Genomic DNA, 18,617 nt, shown 5'->3' with positions numbered 1-18,617 from the left:
ATGTTTTATGGCCAGTGAGATCCAGTTAACTCAGAGAGTTTCTTCCGGTGACAGATGAAGGATGAACAGAATCATACTGGTGAAAAGCTGGGGCTAGCTTTTGAGCTGGATCTGAACTTGTTCAGATGTTGAATGTGGTCGGGAAAATGTGCCAGTTGCTTGAAGAGATGGTTTCCGTGCATTTCCTGGTTTTGGTAGAAGCCACAAGCAGCAGTTTCACAAATTGGTCTATCTGTGTATTGATTGCTGTCTAGCCAAATCAAGGAAGTGTTAGAAATTGAGAAAACAAGTGAGTGTGCATATTCCAGGCCAGGAAAGTTGGAGTAACTTTGCTTCAGCTTTGGACACACATGGAAGTGTTTGGATCCTTATCTGACCCAAAAGAAACCTGAAGCTTTGGAGATATTTGCCCATCATAAGTAACTATAAAAGACAATGCTGAAACAACTCAGCACACCTGGGCTACGTCTAGACTGGCCCCTTCTCCGGAAGAGGCATGCTAATTTCTCACTTTGGAATAGGGATATCCGCGGGGGATTTAAATATCCCCCGCGGGATTTAAATAAACATGTCCGCCGCTTTTTTTCCGGCTTGGGGAAAAGCCGGAAAAAAGCATCTAGACTGGCACGATCCTCCGGAATAAAGCCCTTTTCCGGAGGATCTCTTATTCCAGGGCAGTCATCTAGGGCGCCAAGATAAATGGCTGTTGAGGGCATTAGAGGTGGGGGCGCCGATCGCACGCCGATTGCGCATTTCGCATAGGGCGCCAGTTGCCGGCAGCTTGTTTAGGGCCGCTCCTGCCTACACCTCCCTTGACAGAAATGTGCATCTGTCCATCCATCTGTCTGTCCATGAGTCTGTTTGTTCAAGAACTCCTCCTAAAGGGTAAGAGCTAGAATTACCACATTTGGTGTGTAGCTTCCTCGTATTGTAACTTGAAGCAATGTCGGGATTTGGTTGTGCCAGGATAATGGGATGTGCATGGAATTCAATTGTTTCTCATAAAATGGAAAGGAAGGGGTCTGGAAGTAGAGACCGTTATACTATAGAATGACCACAGGAGGGCAGCATGGGGCTAGAGATGGGGACTGGGACATCTATAACCCCACTGGGCCAGCAGAGGGTAGGGGTGGACAGCTACTTACCATATATTTCAGAGAGTTTATCTGTTTGTGTGTCTTTCAGTGTGTCTGTCCCCCAACCAGGGGATATATACCCTTCCCCCGGCTGTGCCTGCTGCAGCAGCCATGGACAGGCGCTTCTCACATGGCCCCAAGTTGCTGCGGTGAGAGAGGGCAAGGGTTGTCCTCTCTCCCTGGGGCAGCCTGCAGACTGAACCCCTCATCCCCAGCCCCACCCCAGAGCAATGATTGAAATGAAGACCCTAGCCACAAACTTTTTATGCCTTTGGGTTTCATTGTGAACATGTTGCGCTCTATTAATCTGCTGACCCTTGTTGGTAATTTACTTGCCCCAATTATCCCCAAAGCAACAAACATGCACAGGAAAGAAGAAGTCAGTGAACGGGTTTTGAATGTTGTTGCATGTTCTGAGTTGCTGGAGGCTTTGCAGACCCTGCTGTTGCTGCCCAAAGCTACACATCTCTGCTGCACATTCTGCAGGACAAAGACACTGAGTTTCTTTTCTCCGTTTTCTCTGCAGGTGTGTTACTAGACATCCAACAGCATTTTGGAGTTAAAGACAGTGGGGCTGGCTTACTACAGACAGGTAAGAGTGTTGCACATTTCCTGGCTGTTTAGTTTCGTTTCCCTTTCTTCGGGGGTGTTTTTACGGTTTCTTGAGTTAAGGTCATGCTGTCTTTGCATGAACATTGGCTTGCCAATTCTCCCTAACTCTGTGGCTGTGTTTCACTTACAGCCAGCAGCAGCTGAGTTTGCAGCATCCAAATTTTCCCTGGCACTGGGCAGGGTGGGTGGAGCCTGCTATAGCTTGAGTACACATGATGTGGATAGCTTGGTGCACATAGCTTATAGGAACTGAAAAGAGGCAAAGTGTCAAGCCACAGTAAGGAGATAACCAGCTTGGCTTGTATTAGGGAGAGCACAGTGTATGCCAGTGAAGGGAAGGGAGGAATGGTATGCACCACTGATCACATTGTGTATAGAACGTGCTGGTCAGGTAGACTCATTGGCTACGTCTACACTGGCCCCTTTTCCGGAAGGGGCATGCTAATTTTTCAGATTGTAATAGGGAAATCCGCGGGGGATTTAAATATCCCCCGCGGCATTTAAATAAAAATGTCCGCCGCTTTTTTCCGGCTTTTCTTTGAAGTAGGAATAAGAGATCCTCCGGAAAAGGGCTTTTTTCCGGAGGATCGGGTCGGATCGGGGCCAATGTAGACGCTCTTTTCCGGCTTTTCTAAAAGCCGGAAAAAAGCAGCAGACATTTTTATTTAAATGCCGCGGGGGATATTTAAATCCCCCGCGGATTTCTCTATTACGACCTGAAAAATTAACATGCCCCTTTCGGAAAAGGGGCCAGTGTAGACGTAGCCATAATGTGTCGCACAAGCGAGCATGATGGTGTGACACCGTTAAGTGTATTGAAATAAATCTGGCACAGAGAACTGCAGCCATTGGTCCTTCTTAGATCAGTATCCCCTTGGGTTAGGGGAAGAAAACAGGAACATTTGACTTTCAAGCCCATAAGTTCAGGCCCTTTTGTCCCTGCATGGAAGTGATAAGGGTTGTCGAAATCTAAGCCCACTTCCTGTTTGTGTTGCAACCCATCTGGGTTTGGTCCAACCACAGGGTAAACCCGCATGCTCTGACCTCTGCATGTAGTGTGGTTTCAACTGACACTTCGGCCAAGTGGCCACTTTGAGGGGCAGCCCTAGGTGGATGGTCTGCTCGTTTGGGTTGACAGTTTCACAGAGCAAATGTGATATTAGGGAGAAAGCTGTTTGGGGATGCCAATGGCACCGTTGTTGGCTGGAGACCTGCAAGGCTGGTGCTACTGCTGTGGCATGTGGGTTTCTCTGTTTGCTGTCCCTGTTCAGGGGTGCACCTCCCGAGTAGGAATACAGCATGTTTCCCAGAAAGGAGTGGATGGAATCCTGGGATCGTAAGCTCTGTGTTTTATTATTGAGTTTGTACAGCTCCTAGCCCGAGGGGGTCCTGGCCTATGACGGGGGCTTCTGGATAGTACTGCTCTACAAATACAAAATAATAACCTACACTGGGGCTTTTCTACCTCGGGTGTCACTCGAGTGGCGGTGGTGGGAATGCCAGTGTGGTAGCCCCCTAGCTAAATGCAAGGAGGTCTGCAGGCTGGCACTAGATCAGGGGTGGCCAACCCATCACAGACGACGAGCCAAAATAGTGGTGTATATAGCACAAAGAGCCAAGGGAGCAAAACAACAACAAAACCCACCGATGCTGCCCCTTTAAAAGCCGCGTGTGGCCCAAGCAGGCTTCCATTGGCTGCAGCATCAGATCTCACGGCACCAAGTGGGAAGTTGTTGAGCAAAAAGAAAAATAACCCCCCCCCCCCCGCTGCCCCTTTAAGAGCCATGTGTGGCCCAAGCAGGCTTCTGTTGGCTGCAGCGTCAGATCTCGCTGCACCAAGCGGCGCCCTGCCCACACAAGGAAAAAAAGGTCAGAGCAGGGGACCATGAGAAGAGCCACGGGTGTGGGAGCTGCAATTCTTCTGTTGAAGAGCCGCTTGCAAGCCGCGGATTGGCTGCCCCTGCGTTAGATGGCTCCATTTAGAGAGAGATCTTTGCAACGCACTGTTAGTTAGCAATGATTGGCGGGGCTGGAACAGCCCTCAGCGAATACAGTTTGCATTCTAAGAACGAGGTGCTCTAGCATCATGAATACCAGAGCAAACTACCTGCCATCACTGGCTCGTTAACACTCTAGCTTAGAAAGGCAGAGTTCAGCCACGCTGGCGTGCAGGACGCGCATTGGGAACAGAAGGACCGAACTTTACAAATGTGACTAATTAGGAGTGGTCTGAGTCTCTTATGCCCGAGTGGCACTGGGTGTCTGTCTGGCCCTCCTGTACAGAGTTATTTTTATTTATTTGGCTCTGAGAGCCTCAACTTGGTTAGTCACAGAGCATCTCCAGTAAAACTCTGGCAGAAAACAGCACACTCCAAAGCCAATATTTAATCTTCACTCCCCTCACTGGAGGAGAAGCTTTTACAGATTACTTGCAGGTAGCAAGTATAGGAAGAGCCAGGCTCCTTGAAGGCAGCTCGTCTTTTAATTGTGAGACGTAGTAGTATTGATTTCTGTAGCAGAACAGGCGGGCTGTCAGAAAACACCATTTCGATGTCACAGCCCTTTCCCGGATTGGGGGATTACTCACTGGTGGGAATGCAGCAGGCTTTGTCAGCAGCCAAATGTTGTTTTGGCAAAGGAATCGCTTCTCGTTCTTTGCTGCTTTGAAAGTTGTTTCTGCCTCTCGGATGACTGATCAGTGTCCTACCTGTCACAAATTGGTGGTTTCGGGCCAGTTCCTAGTGTCTTCGTGCCTAGGGTATCACCTCTGCTTCAAGGATTTAAAAACACAGTGGCGGGCCAATCCTGCCACTTTGTCGTCGGTTGAGTAGCCTGTGAGTATTCTCACTAGGTGAATAGGACTGCTCACCAAGTACAAATGGGGAAAATTGAGGCATAAAGCTAAAGTGACTTGACCAAAGTTGCACAGGAAACCTGCAGTAGAGACCGGAGTAGAACTCGCATCTCCTTGTTCTCTCCCTTAAACTCATTACTTCAGCCGTCCTCTGCCAAAGAGTGAAAAGGCCTTAGGGTACGTCTACACAGCAACATTATTTCGAAATAACTTAGTCCGTGTCTACACAGCCAGCAGTTATTTTGACATAATGTTGAAATACTGTCAAGCTGGAGGACTTCTTACTCTGACTCCTGTAACCTGCATTGTATGAGGAGTAAGGGAAGTCGGAGGATGAGTGCTCTATTTTGAAGTGCTGTGTAAACGCTCCCCATTTCAAAATAAGCTGTTTCGCAATAAGATACACAATTGCTGTCGCTCAGTTCACGTCACTTATTTTGAGTTAAGCCCCGCTAGGTAGACGCACCCTTGGGGTGTGTCTAGACTACAGGGCTTTGTCGACAAAAGTGGACGCTGGTAAACCTCATTTTACGAGGAATAACGCCTTCTGTCGACAGAGTTCTGTCGACAGAAGGCATTATTGCATCTAAACTGTCCTTTGCGTCTACACTGCCATGTCGACAAAGCAACTTGCTTTGTCGACAGAACTGAATGTAGTCTAGATGCTCTTTGTCGACAGAAGCCTGTAGTCTAGACATACCCTTGTAGACAGAAATATCCTCGAATGCCCCAGGAGTGGTCCCCTCCAGTCAGTAATGTGGGAAAAAAAGCTGCCCATCTTGTTCCTGCCCTAAGAATAAGGGGAGGATTTCCATTTTCAGGGTCGTTAATCCTGCTTTTTAATGAGGAAGAAATTAATTTAAACCTCTGTTACATGGAGGAATAAAAATAATAAGACATCCTTTGTTAGTTCTTAACACTCTTCAAATAATGAAGCTAATTTCTCATAAAAAAAAACTTTCAGCCTTTTAGCCGACCAGACAAAATGCCGGAGCAGGTTGTTTAGGATGCGATGGTATTGCAAACTCAGAGGAGAAAGAAAAGAAACCCTCCAAAGGCAAGCCATATGCTCCTGAATTCATACACTCATCGCCACACGCATAAACTGTCTCTCAAATCACTCTGTCTAAACACATCAGAACTGACTTGCACTCATTCTCAGTTTCTAGGCCCAAATGTTTCCGGATAACACAGGTGCCTGCTAGCCTGTCAGGGAAGAGAGGAAACCTGAGTTGTGTTATTTTTTTTGTGCTAATTAGGACTTCATGTGCATACCAGATCTACAACATAAGCTGCTCTGAGGAGCATGTAACTCCTCATGTGGCAAAATCCCCTGAATTCTAATGCCTGCGCCGTCAAAACGTAGTAATCTCTGTTAACGAGGACTCTGTGACAGCGAAGGGCATGCTGACAGATGGATCACGATTGCTGCTTGCTCAGTATTTTTGAGTGATAGGCGTGTAACCACATCGACCCCAGAACTTCAATTATCTCCTGATGAGGCTAACATTGAGAGTTGAGTCTTTTTCTTTTTAAAGTGCTGCATGCACTTGCTACTGTGTAAATAATATTAATTTGTACTGAATTGTCCTCCAGGCTTGTGCGTGCGTGTTGCTCCATGTGGGTTTTTTTATCTTGCCGTTCCTTTCATTTCCCAACTGTTGCTTTTGTTGTGTAGAGAGTGGCTAAGGCGGGCTGATATCGAGATGTGCTATCGGGTTCCCGTGGCTAGTGGAGCCAGGGCAGCTGTGACCAGTCAATATGATTGTTATAAGCCATGCCATGCAATAGGTGATTCCATGGTGAAGGGTTGTGAACGAGGTAGGACTGGAAAAGCACATGGGGCAGGGAGAAACTCCTGGAGTTCACAAGTCTCATAAATGGAGAGAGAGAGATTTATAAAGCTGATTCAAATGGTCTGTTGTGGTTAAAAGAAAACCCTGAACCCTGTTTTTAAAACTCACGTTTCTAGGGTATGTCTACATTCATGGAATCATAGAACTGGAAGAGACCTCAGAAGGTCATCAAGTCCAGCCCCCTGCTCTAGGCAGGACCAATTCCAACTAAATGAACCCGGCCAGGGCTTTGTCAAGCCGAGACTTAAACACCTCTAGGGAGGGAGACTCCACTACTTCCCTAGGTAACCCATTCCAGTGCTTCACCACCCTCCTAGTGAAATAGTTTTTCCTAATATCCAACCTGGACCTCTCCCACCACAACTTGAGACCATTGCTCCTTGTTCTGCCATCTGTCACTACTGAGAACAGCCTCTCTCCATCCTCTCTGGAACCTCCCTTCAGGAAGTTGAAGGCTGCTATCAAATCCCCCCTCGCTCTTCACTTCTGCAGACTAAACAGACCCAAGTCCCTCAGCCTCTCCTCATAAGTCATATGCTCCAGCCCCTAATCATTGCAGGTAGACCCCTGTGAGTGCCCATGCAAACCGATGCAACCTCCCGGGACTTGGGGCTGCTGAAGTGGCTTACGATGGCACATCAGTGCTGCTGGTGTGGACGGTTTACATTGTCTGGAGAGCGCTCTCCTGTTGACTTCCTTGCACCAGCCCCTGCAAGTGGCAGTCGCTCTGGCGGCAGGATTGCTTCTCTCGCGGACAGAGCTGGCCTGCTTAGATCCATGTTACATTGTTCAGGCGGCAGCTGCTTGGCTCTGCCTTCGAGCGACATAACGTACACAGACGTGGGAGGCAGTATGCACACAGCCTCAGCCCCCAAGCCTGAGTCACCCAGCCTGGACCCGCCGCTGGTTTCGTGTTGCAGTGTAGACCTACCCGAAAATTGAAACCTTCGGGGTGAAGGCACCTGGTACTGACACCCGACCTGTATGAATGATTGCTCTGTACTACACTGGCCTGCCGATTAAAAAAAATCTCTTCTCGCTTCAGTCTGACCCTTGGTTTCTCACGCTGCCCACTCGCCTTTCTTCCCCACATGGGACTGATCTCCTCTTTGCCCTTTTCCTGCCTCTCTTGAGCAGAACGTGGAACTGAAGGTGGTGGTACCTGTCTCTCATGCACTGCTTCCTCGGCCTGGAGTGCTTTACGAGCCAGGACAAATGACGCTGGCTCGTTTTTAAAATGGCAGACGGGGGATACTCAGGAGGCAGGCAGGTATCCATGGTAACACAGTAGGCTGGGTGGGGGGAGAGCAGAGCCAGGAATAGCTCCCGGGGCCAGCTTTTGATCGCAGGACATTGGACTGGATTCAAAATTGGACCCAGTGAGATTCCTCAATGAGCACCATTCTATTCCAGCCCGAGAGAGTCCAAGCGCTGAGCATGACCGAGGGAAGGCTTGTGGACCCAGTGCATTCCGGTACCGTGGTCTGTTTGAGACAGAGACTGTGAAGAGGGGTGAGAAGCAATAACAGTGGCTATCTTAAGGAAGGCGTTGGTAATATCAGAAGAGGAAGTCCTGCTATCCCAAAGCCAGACGGATGGGGTCAGGAACAAGTGGAGGAAGGGAAGGGAGTAGCCTGAAAGGGCTCACAACAGGAAACAACACCTCGCTGCCCTGTGTGCAGAGGGCATACAGCCTCTCAGTCCCCACCCCTGGATTTTGTTCCATCGGTAGCTTTCCAAGGAGTCTGTGATGGCGAGGTGTTTCCAGGTGTTCATTCAGGACTTGACCAGGGCTCACGGTCCCCTGCGTATACTGAGAACAGTTCTGTTGTCTATAATACATTGCTTTTACATGGCGTATGTCACCACAGGGAATCCCAAAGTACTTTTTTTAGGCTCTTACCTTTTGCAATAGATACATAAATAAACCTAACAAAAAAACGGGTTTTTTTTTCTGCCCTAATTTTTTTCACACTCATTCATTCTCTTGAAGCACAACCCTGTAGTTTTGCAAAGCTCTCTGTGGGGTAACATAATGTGATGTGGAAACGCTAAGCAACCATACTCAGATCTTTGTGACAAGCGGTCAGCCTTCCTCAATGATTTCCAGTCCCGTCCAAGTGTGGTACGGTGTTGGTGATTGAGGTGGGAGTTTGATCCAATAGGTGTCATTCTTTCCCCTGTTTTGGTATGGATTGAGGAGCTCAGCATATTGGTAGGAGCTCTGCGATGCTCAAGATGTCTTTCTGTGAGACACCTACCAGTCACTGATAATACCGTGACTTTTTTTTTGTAGTCATGGGGGTGTCCTGGGTATATTTCACTTGCATGACAGACAATTTTGCCTATCTAAAATTCCTCTTTTGGTTCCATTTGGACGTGGCATTCTTTGACTCTCATCCTACATTATGTGTGGTAGCTGTGTGCTGTTGTTATGTTCTACATCAGAAGTAGCTGAATTTCAGAGCGAGGTGCAGCGGTTCTTTGCACTCCCACCGCCACATACATGCACGTAGATTTTGTACGCGATTTAAAGGAGTGTCCTTTTCCAGACAAAAGATCGGAGGGGGAGGAGGGTTCAAAAATGAATTCAACGCTGCTTGCCAGAGCAGGATGTTCAAAAGCGAACAACCTTCTCCTTAGCCTCAGTGGTGTTGTTAACCCGTAGGTCCGGTTTCTATTTGAACAATAACATTGAACTGCTCAAAAGGTGCCCCCTTTGCTTGCGCTCACGCCACCCCACTTCTTGCGTTCTGAAGCACATCATCCAGAGCACTTTGCCCTGGCTACCGGAGGAGTCTAAACAAAACTGCACTGATTTGTAAGTGATGAGTGTGTGAGAGAGAGAGGGCTGTCCCCGAGGAAGTGCCTAAGTGAAACCAGTAGTGAAACACGCTGCAGCTGATAGTGAAGACATGCTGTATTTTCAGTGTCTTTAGAGAGCAGTCACGGTTCAGCCCCAGAGGAAACGGGCTCTGTGTCTCCTCCGTGCTTGCCTTCGTTAGCTTCGTTAGAGGGATTGTGGCTGAGTTTGTAGTTACTCACGTGTAATGACCTTTATAGAGGACATGGGAAATGAGCTACTAAGGTGAAAAAGGTTATCATAACGTACTGATACTGCATGGGACCTGTGCTTGTTCCTGTTTCCCTTGGTTTGCTAAATTGCAGTTTAGGACAATTTCACCAATAGCACGAGAGAGTTCGTACCAGATAGACTCAGCAGTCTGGGTTTTAATACGTAGAGTCTATGTTTAGTGGGCTTCGTCATAGATACAGTACTTGGATTAGATCTCAGGTTTTATAACCAGCTTAGCCACTGACGTATTGGGGCACGTCTAGACTATGTTCTAATTTCGAAAGAGGAGATGCAAATTCCGTGGGAATTTTCATATCTTCTTCCAATCGTTTTTTCGAAAGTGAAAGTAGTCTGGATGCGTTTTTTGGGGGGTAAAAACTCTTTTTCGAAAAACCGTGTAAACCTTTTTTTAGGAAGAGCGGTTTTTTCGAAAAAGGTTTTTTTTTTCTGAAACCCCCCCGCCCTGCCTCCAGACTGCTTTCACTTTAGAAAGACCCGCTTTCGAAAAAGCGATTGGAAGAAGATATGCAAATTCCTGCAGAATTTGCATCTCCTCTTTCGAAATGAGAATGTAGTCTAGACGTGCCCTGGGTGACCTTGGGTAAGTCCCTTCCCTGCTCCATGCCTCAGTTTCCCCATTTGTGAAACAGGGCTAATGATACTGGCTTTGAGATCTGTGGAGTAAAAGTGAGATGATAAGACTTAGGGGGCATTATAATAATATTTTAGGTCTAATGTCCCTGCCTCCTTTATAATGTCTTCATTATGCTTCACCGCTGCCTGCCGCCTCACTCACCCTGCTGCTGCACGATGAAGTGGATGGAAGGGAATTCCCTTATAGGACACCTCAGCAGACAGGGCTAATCAAAAGCTGGGGTGTGGTCAGGCAATGTGCCACGGTCCGGCTGGCAGGGGTTCGCGGCCCACGGACCGGCTGTTGGGAACTGCTGCCTTAGAGACGAACAAAACATGTAAATGGTGTCATGTGCTTTCATGGGTGTAACCCACTTCTTCAGATGATTTGGGAGGTGATCTCTGAGGGTATAGATACATAGCAAAGAAAAGCTTGTGGTCCAGAGTCTTGCAGCCCAGGTCTATTGACTTGGGTTGTGGGTCTAAAAATAACAGTGTAGACATTGGAGTTCGCTGAGAGCTTCATGCCTGTTTACTCAGCAGGTTGATTGGTGCTGGAGGATGATACGAACTGTACTAAACCCCTGGCTAGCATCAGACGTCATTGACTCAGACCAGTAAAGAAAGATGGGCATTGTCTGTCTGACATGTGCATTGTCACGGTACGTACTCCTCTGAGGAAGATGGGAAAGTTAGAGGGCAGTCTTGCAAAACAAAATGAACCAAACAGTAAATTCCTGTTAAGTTTCTGAGTGACGTGACGCATTAGAGAAATCACGTCTGATTGAGCTGCGCTCTGTTAATTCAGGGATTAGGGCCTGGCTTTTAAAAACTGCTCCAATTGTACAGGTGTCGTTGACGGCATTTAGACATTTAACTGCCTGATTGTGCCTGCAAAACAAGTCGTTAGATGCTAAATGGCATAAATTGCACCTGCAGAATTGCTCCTCCAGTAAATTGCAGGCTCAAAATTGGTGGCTGAGTGGAAGACCCTTTAAAAATCAGGCCCTGAAAATAGATTTTCGTTGGGCGGAGGTGAAGGAAAGAGTTAGGGTGATGGGAGGCCATATACGTACTTGGATAGACAGCGTCACCTCATTGACTAATCAGTCTTCCAGGAAAAATTGCACAGACGATCTGGTTACCTGGCTTTGCTTTTCATTTTGAATGGATACTTTTTTTTTTTACTGGCACCGTCTCCCATGAAGGGGCTGCCATCGGTAACCTCTTCTTTGCGGGTGTTCTCAGAAGCAGTGTGCAAGCATTTAACTTCCAGGTGTTGCTGCCGCTGTGGTTTTCAGAATCACAATAAGGGGAGCAGCCATTCGGTTTCTTTTGGCTTTCGGCTTAATCGTGTGGGGGCAGGCAGAGGAAAAGTGGAAGGAGGCTGCAGCCTGAGGGGCTGTTCTTGACCTCCAGCATAAGGTGAGCCCAGCCTCTGATGTAAGTTTACCGCCCTGTGGCTCTTGGTTTGGTTGATCACTGTGCCTGAGCTGGGAATGCTTGGCTCCCAGGGACAAGTGGGACACCAGCCTAAAGTGGAGCGGTGTGTCACTGGGGTGGGGGAGAGATCGGAGCATGCTACGTGCTTCGTGCTTCCTCCTGCGCTCTGCGGATCAGCATTTCTAGGGTAAGAGAGAGCACAAGGAGCCTCTTTGCTTTCCTCTAGTCATGTTAAGCACCAGGACTCCAGCTCCTCCGACGTTCCTGCCTTGGCGATTCCAGCCCCGGGTGCCATATCTGCACACAAGCCACGAGCGGGCAGAGCGGGTGACTTGGTATACACTGCCCTTGGCACCGGTGCTTGAGACTGGATTGAGCTGCAATGGTGCAAATCCCATTTTTTGCCCTAGCGACTTGACGTGATGCAGCAATGCCAGTATCTGGCAGCTCCCCAGTGCAGGCAGCCCTGCGTGCTGTGAAGGCAGACTCGCTGCTGTGCCAGCGGACTTTCCTCCAGAAAGTAGGGTTGCCAGGTATCCAGTTTTCGCCCGGACTGTCTGTTATTCGGGTCCCCCATCCGGTAAAAAACAACAGAAAATACCGGACATGTGAAATGTGTACCGGACATGTGTATTTCCTGTTTCCTTCGGATGGAAGCCCGGCGGAGACAATTTCCCCCTGCCGTATCTGGCCGGGGCAGGGGAGTGAGGAGTGCGGGGCCATTTAAAGGCGCAGTGCCTTTTTTTTCTTAACAAGTTTGGTCTCCCGCCTTTTTTTTTCTCAACACAATTTTTCCCTGGTGTTTGGGGGTTTTTTTGGGCTGGGGTGTGTTTGCTATTTTTTGTTAAACCATCTGGCAACCCTACCAGGAAGGGCGAATTGCTGGGGACCAGTCATTACCGGCTCTCTGCCTGGCTGACACACATGCTGCATTTTGTGGCGGACCTGATGGAATGTGCCGGGGGGTGATGCTGTATCTTTCTTAAGGTTCAGCGGTGTGTGAGCCACACTCTACACCCCTCCCCCCCCCCCCGCACGAAGCTCTGCCTTGCCCACAGGAATCACAGAGCAGAGAAAACCCTCACCCATGTTCCACTCTTTCCTCTTGTAGAGCACCCTGGCTAGAGCAGGATGTGGCCCTGAATTTCTCTTGCCTTATATAAGCACCATGGTCACCAGGAATGCTCCCAGGATGGGGAAACCTCAAAAGGTTCCGTTTGGTTTGGACGTTGATCTGAGCGGCTGGAGTCCGCGGACTGGAGTAGAAATCACGTGTGAGCAGCTGCTGGCTGTGTCTTGGCACGACCAGTTCTGGTTGCGGCAGAGAATGGAAGGAAATGCTTCTGAAAAGCCTGGGAGTTCCGAGTTAAACATGGGGCAGTGAGCGGGGAGAAGGGGAAGGGATATTCCTGGCCCCCAAACGAGTCTGTCCATCCCAGCATGAATTAACGTGTGGGAATGTTGGGATCTGAGGCTGTGAAGTTGCATGATGCTACTAGTGCAAGTTCCTTTGACTGAGATAGAGTGCATAAGGCAGAGGGAAGCTTTGCAACCCTGTATTGTATGAGTTGGTTCAATACAGCGGTACGCTTGGATGTGCGATTTGAAGTTTGGTTCAACTAGTGCTTCTCTAATGGGAAATCCTACTCAGCCAGCTGATAGGAACGATAAAAATTTAATTTCAGGGCGCTGAATTTAAACTGTTTGTTTGAGTCTCAGAAGGGAGCCATGTGAGTCTTCATCTGCAAAAACTACCAGGAGTCCTGTGGCGCCTTAGAGACTAACCGATTTATTAGGGCGTAAGCTTTCGTGGGTAAAACCCACTTCATCCGATGTGTTGGAGCTGAAGTAACAAAGGCAGGAGTATATACAAGGAAGAAGTTGCTTGTTGCTAATCAAGTCAGGGGTAAGTGGCTCATTCCCAGCATTGGATATGGAGATGTGAATATCCAGAGAGGGGAAATTGCCTTTGTAGTGCGTTAACCAGCTGAAATCCTTATTCAATCTTAAGTTGATTGTGTGGAATTTGCAAATGAATTCCAGTTCAGCTGCCTCCCTTAATAATAGGGGTTTGCAATTCTTTTGTAGAAGGATGGCTACTTTCAGATCCTCTCTGAATGTCCAGAGAGGTTAAAGTGTTCCTCTCCAGGTTTATGCGTGTAACCATTCCTGATGTCTTGCTTATTCAAGATGTCCACATATATATTTGGGCTCCTCTGTTTTTGCAGGCCCAGAACCTCACAGTGGCCATGCCCACTGGGTCTAACTCTCCACAGTAGCCCCTTACGTTTCCGATCTTGGTGTGCACATATCACTTGCATTCAACCCCCGTGGTTTGTGAGTGGGGCTCGAATGCAGGCTCCCGAAGCTAAACACCGAGCCAAAGCCTCTTTGAAAACCTGGCATTGCAACTCACTCCAAGGACAGCAAGGCTAACTCTGCTGATGTGTACACCCAGCCAGTATGTGCTTAGAGGTCCCCCATCCAGCGAGGAGGAGCCTGATACAATAGGGCAATAAAAAAGCAGAGAGAACAGATTTCCCTGGGAAACCTATTGGCCAAATCGGCCCTCTCTCTGGCTGAGGACTTCCTCTGATGCTAGAGGCGATAATGCAGAACGTTACACAACAAAATGCTGAATTCACACTAAACGCTCCCCAGTGAGATATTCCTGTGAGCTCACTAACTGTGCTTACAATGGCTCGGATAATACAGTACATCTCGTGCGTACGTGCTGAGAAAACACTCGCATATTGAAAACACCTCTGGTGTTCTGCTGGGTTTTTTTTAACAATGGTATTTAGTGAATGATGTGTGGATGAAAGGTGCTGGATTGGCAGCCCAAAAGATTAGGCCCCTCACTTTGACCACAGGAAGGATAAAGTGCTGGCAAGCAGCAGGACAAGTTCCCTGCACACATTCAGTATGCATTGGTCCATTCAGTCCTTGGCCACTGCCTGCAGACAGCTGTCCCCGAAGGAATAGGACCGACGGGGCTGCAGGCACAAACTCATTTCAGATGAGCTACTGAGCACTGAACAGTTGGCATTACTTTTATCCACGGCACACTGAGTCCTCATTGAAACAAGCAATCTGGAAGTGATGGGCTCCTTAATCAGGTAAAAATCCCTGGAGCCATCCGGTGCCTTTACAAAAAAAAAGCAATGAGTTTCCATCCGTGTCACGGGTGATGTACAAATCTGTGTTGCATTTGTAACCCTTACACTCTCCAATAGTTTGCACTTGGCTTTTCTTTTTCATTTCAGATTTCATGGTGGAATCTCCCTCTCTGGAGATATTTAAGAACAGGTTAGATAGACATCTGTCAGGGATGGTGTAGACGGAGCTTGGTCCTGCCTTGAGGGCGGGGGGCTGGACTCGATGACCTCTTGAGGTCCCTTCCAGTCCTATTATTCTATGATTCTATGATTTGGCAGTGCTAATTCTGTAAATGGATCATAACAGTCAGAATCGCTCTCCTAAATATGGGGACACGTGTCACGAGAATAATAGCCTTCTATGGCCACTGGAATCGCTGGTAGTAGGGATGTTAAATATCGGTTAATTGAATAGTCGATTAACCTCATGAATTCTTTTCGGTTATTTGACTATTCTGTAGTCCCCAGGGGTGAGGCGGGCAGCCAGTGTGCTCTGGCCCCGTTCCTGAGGAGCCCCTGCCACTGTGCACTGCTGCCTCTGTATCAGAGGCAGCAGTGTGGGGTGCCAGGCAGGAGCTGGTCCGTGAGGAGAGCCAGTTTAAAAACCAGCTTCCCTCACGGACTAGCTTCCTGTCGCTCCACACTGCTGCCTCTGATACAGCCCCTGTCCGGGGGAGGGGGGATGTTTAAGCTCCCAGACCCAGCGTGAGCTGGAACTGAGCCAGGCTGCCTGCCCGCCTGGCTCCTAACACACTGTAAATGCAGAGCCACAGTGGGGGTAGGTCTCAGACTTGGTGCAAGCTGGGACTAAGTTGGGCTGCTGGTCAGCCTGCTAAAAAAATTTACTGGTGGGGGAATGCATGTAGTCTGTACGCTTTTGCTTATTGGTTAATTGACTAGACCATTACATCTCTAGTTGTTAGCCTTGATCTTGTCTAGAAGCCATGGAGTGTATCTAGAGATGCTCCTGAGTTGCCCAGTTCAGCTCCAGCCCTTGGTACCAACTTTCCCCAAAATGGAGAGTTGGGGTTTTGCCAACACACTGATGCCACTTGGCTTTTAACATGAAGGTCCTCTTCTGACTCAGTAGTGATCAGTGCAAGTCCCCTCTCTAACGGGGATGGTTTGGTTTTTGTTCAAGTTCATCTGAACCCAGGGATGTGTCACTGTTTAACGATTCACTTGAGGGAATTGGCCCCAGCTCGTGTGAACAGGTTGCTGTATGTACAAGGCAACGTGCTCCCTAACAGCTGCCAGGGAACTATCGCCGGTGAATAATTTCTGTGGAGTAGCACCAGTCACTTACAAATGTAAGACAGATGCTTCCTTGCAACCTCCATAATCCTCCTGCATTGTCTGGCGAAGCTGGCTTGTGAGCAACGGTGTTTATTTGTGGCTTGTGAGCATCGTTTGGGCAGCCCTTTGTCCTGTGATGCATAATTGCAAACTACAGCCCATTGCCAGCATTGCTTTGTATTCACCTGATGGTGCAGAAGACGCAGCAAAAGGTCACTAGCTGTTTGGAGAAACAGATCGGCAAACCCACGGCAATAGACCTCGGCAGGAGGAGAGATTCCTTTGGCCGTTGGTGGATATGCTGCACCGAATGATGGAACTGGTTATAAAACAGGGATTATCTTTCTTGGGTGTCGATGGCTTCTAGTCTGATGCTCAGGTGTCACCTTTCTAAATTTGAATCCCAGCAATAATAATGACTCCCTCTGGGGTTATGGCCAAGTACTATAGGTCCTAATGCTATAAAGGCTGTTGAAGGCACTCACCTGCTATTGAAGTCAGATATGTCTACACTGCCACCCTAGTTCGAACTAGGGTGGCTAATGTAGGCATTCAAAGTTGCAAATGAAGCCCAGGATTTAAATATCCTGGGCTTCATTTGCATCTTGCCAGGCGCCGCCATTTTTAAATCCCCCTTAATGCAGACTCCGTGCCCGCGAGGGGTAACGGTAGTTCGAATTAGAGAGCCTAATTCGAACTACCTATCCGTGCCGCGTGTAGCCGCGGGCACGGAGTCCGCACTAAGGGGGATTTAAAAATGGCGGCGCCCGGCAAGATGCAAATGAAGCCCGGGATATTTAAATCCCGGGCTTCATTTGCAACTTCGAATGCCTACATTAGCCACCCTAGTTCGAACTAGGGTGTGGCAGTGTAGACATACCCTCAGAGCTGAGGACGCCATACACTGCACTGAACTGGGTTGGAACTCAGCTCTCTCACTTACTTCCCTCCTAAGCGGGGTTTAGCAGGATTCACTGGTTGATGAATGGAAAGTCAAATATTGAAGCTTAGTTATCACAGTGGTAGATGGCTTAGAAATAACTAGGGGTGCGTCTACACTGCACCATTATTTCGAGATAACTAGTGTTATTTTGAAATAGCTCTGCGAGCGCCTACACAACCATTTCATTATTTTGAAATAATTTCAAAATAACGGACGGCTTATTCTGAAATCTGTAAACCTCATTCTACGAGGAATAACGCTTATTCTGAAATAGCTATTTCGAAATAAGGCCTGTGTAGACACTCTGCTGCTATTTCGAAATAGCTCCTCAGTAGGGCCATTCAGAGTTTTTCCTTCCCAGTGCCTCCTGGGGCTTTAAATTGAGATAGTGCGTCTACATTAGGGAAGCCTGCCTCGGACTAATTTTGAGGCTTCCCTGCAGTGTGTAGACGTGCTATTTTGAAATACGCTATTTCGGAATCACTATTCCGAAATAGCTTATTTTGAAATAGCCATGCAGTGTAGATGTATCCAAAGGAAATGTCTATGCTATGTAGCTTTTAGCACCAAGGCTGTGTCGACACAGCCCTGCTGCTAAAAGTCAGTGTTCAAATGCCGTTTGTTGGCAATTTGCCGACTATATACTTCCACCCCCTTTGAGTGGTTTTGTTGGCAGGAGGATGCCTCTGCCGACAAAGCAGCGTTGACAGTTTTGTCATTCCCACGGTGGGGTGGTTTCAGCACCTATGAACGACAAAAGTTTTGTCCACCAAGTGCAAGTGTAGACACGGCCTAAGTGAGAGTGTCGCTAGAGATGTGGTGTGTGTTATTTTATTACAAAAGAAAAGCCCCACGGTGACTACGAAGATACCAGAGCTTCGGCCCATATTTTGAGTCAAAAATTGAATTTGCCGTATGCTGTACCTGAACTCCTTTTTGAGTAAAGCAGGCATATATTGTAAATGTGTCTGAGCAGCCAGGCAGATTAACTCCTTCCTAGTCCTGCAGGTATCTGCTGGGGCCGATGCTGTCAAGAATAAATAAGAATTCTTTCTGGAGCAGTGCATGTGGAGTGACGGGAAGATCATAACAGCTGGGGAAATAAAATCAGTGAGAATAAATTCAGGGTAGGGGATAAATGCCAGAGCAGATCGTCTCTTGTCAGCTTTGCAGAGTCCTGTAGCACCTTAGAGACTCACAAATATATATGTAGTATCATGAGCTTTCCTGGGCAAAACCTACTTCCTCAGATGAGCAGAGTCAAGGAATTGATGGTTCATAATGAAACTAGACACCACGTTCATTTGCGCTCGAGACATTCTTGGCTAACACATCTAGCTCAGCTCACCAGTCCCTTACTCTTATATAAACGCCCCCGCTGTCTCTGTGTCCCTTCTCAGACCCCAATCGCTTACTTCCCTGGAGCTGCTGTACGTTTGCTCACCTTCAGACACCCAAGGGGGTGTGATGGTGACATGCACAATGATCAGGGGTTTGGAGAAAGTGGAGTGGGTGCTTCTGTTCAGCCTCTCTTATGATACCACAAGAAAGGGACATTCAGTGGAGCTGAAAGATGACACATACCAAGCCAATTAAAGGAGAGAACATTT

The 18,617-nt window shown here is 48.0% G+C and overlaps 1 protein-coding gene across 3 annotated transcripts in view; it reads left to right on the top strand.

Annotated features, from left to right (window-relative positions):
* The window catches only part of SPNS2 (SPNS lysolipid transporter 2, sphingosine-1-phosphate), a 200,960-nt gene that overhangs the window by 69,044 nt on the left and 113,299 nt on the right, over positions 1–18,617 (top strand). For all 3 annotated transcript variants that reach the window (XM_075904318.1, XM_075904317.1, XM_075904316.1), the window contains exon 2: positions 1,663–1,728. In XM_075904318.1, coding sequence (XP_075760433.1) covers positions 1,663–1,728 — 66 coding nt within the window. The remainder of the gene's footprint in view (positions 1–1,662; positions 1,729–18,617) is intronic.

The sequence above is a fragment of the Pelodiscus sinensis genome, chromosome 21, assembly GCF_049634645.1.
Source record: "Pelodiscus sinensis isolate JC-2024 chromosome 21, ASM4963464v1, whole genome shotgun sequence".
NCBI lineage: Eukaryota > Metazoa > Chordata > Testudines > Trionychidae > Pelodiscus > Pelodiscus sinensis.
The sequence above is the reverse complement of the archived record's forward strand: the minus strand, read 5'-3'. Positions and strand labels throughout refer to the sequence as shown.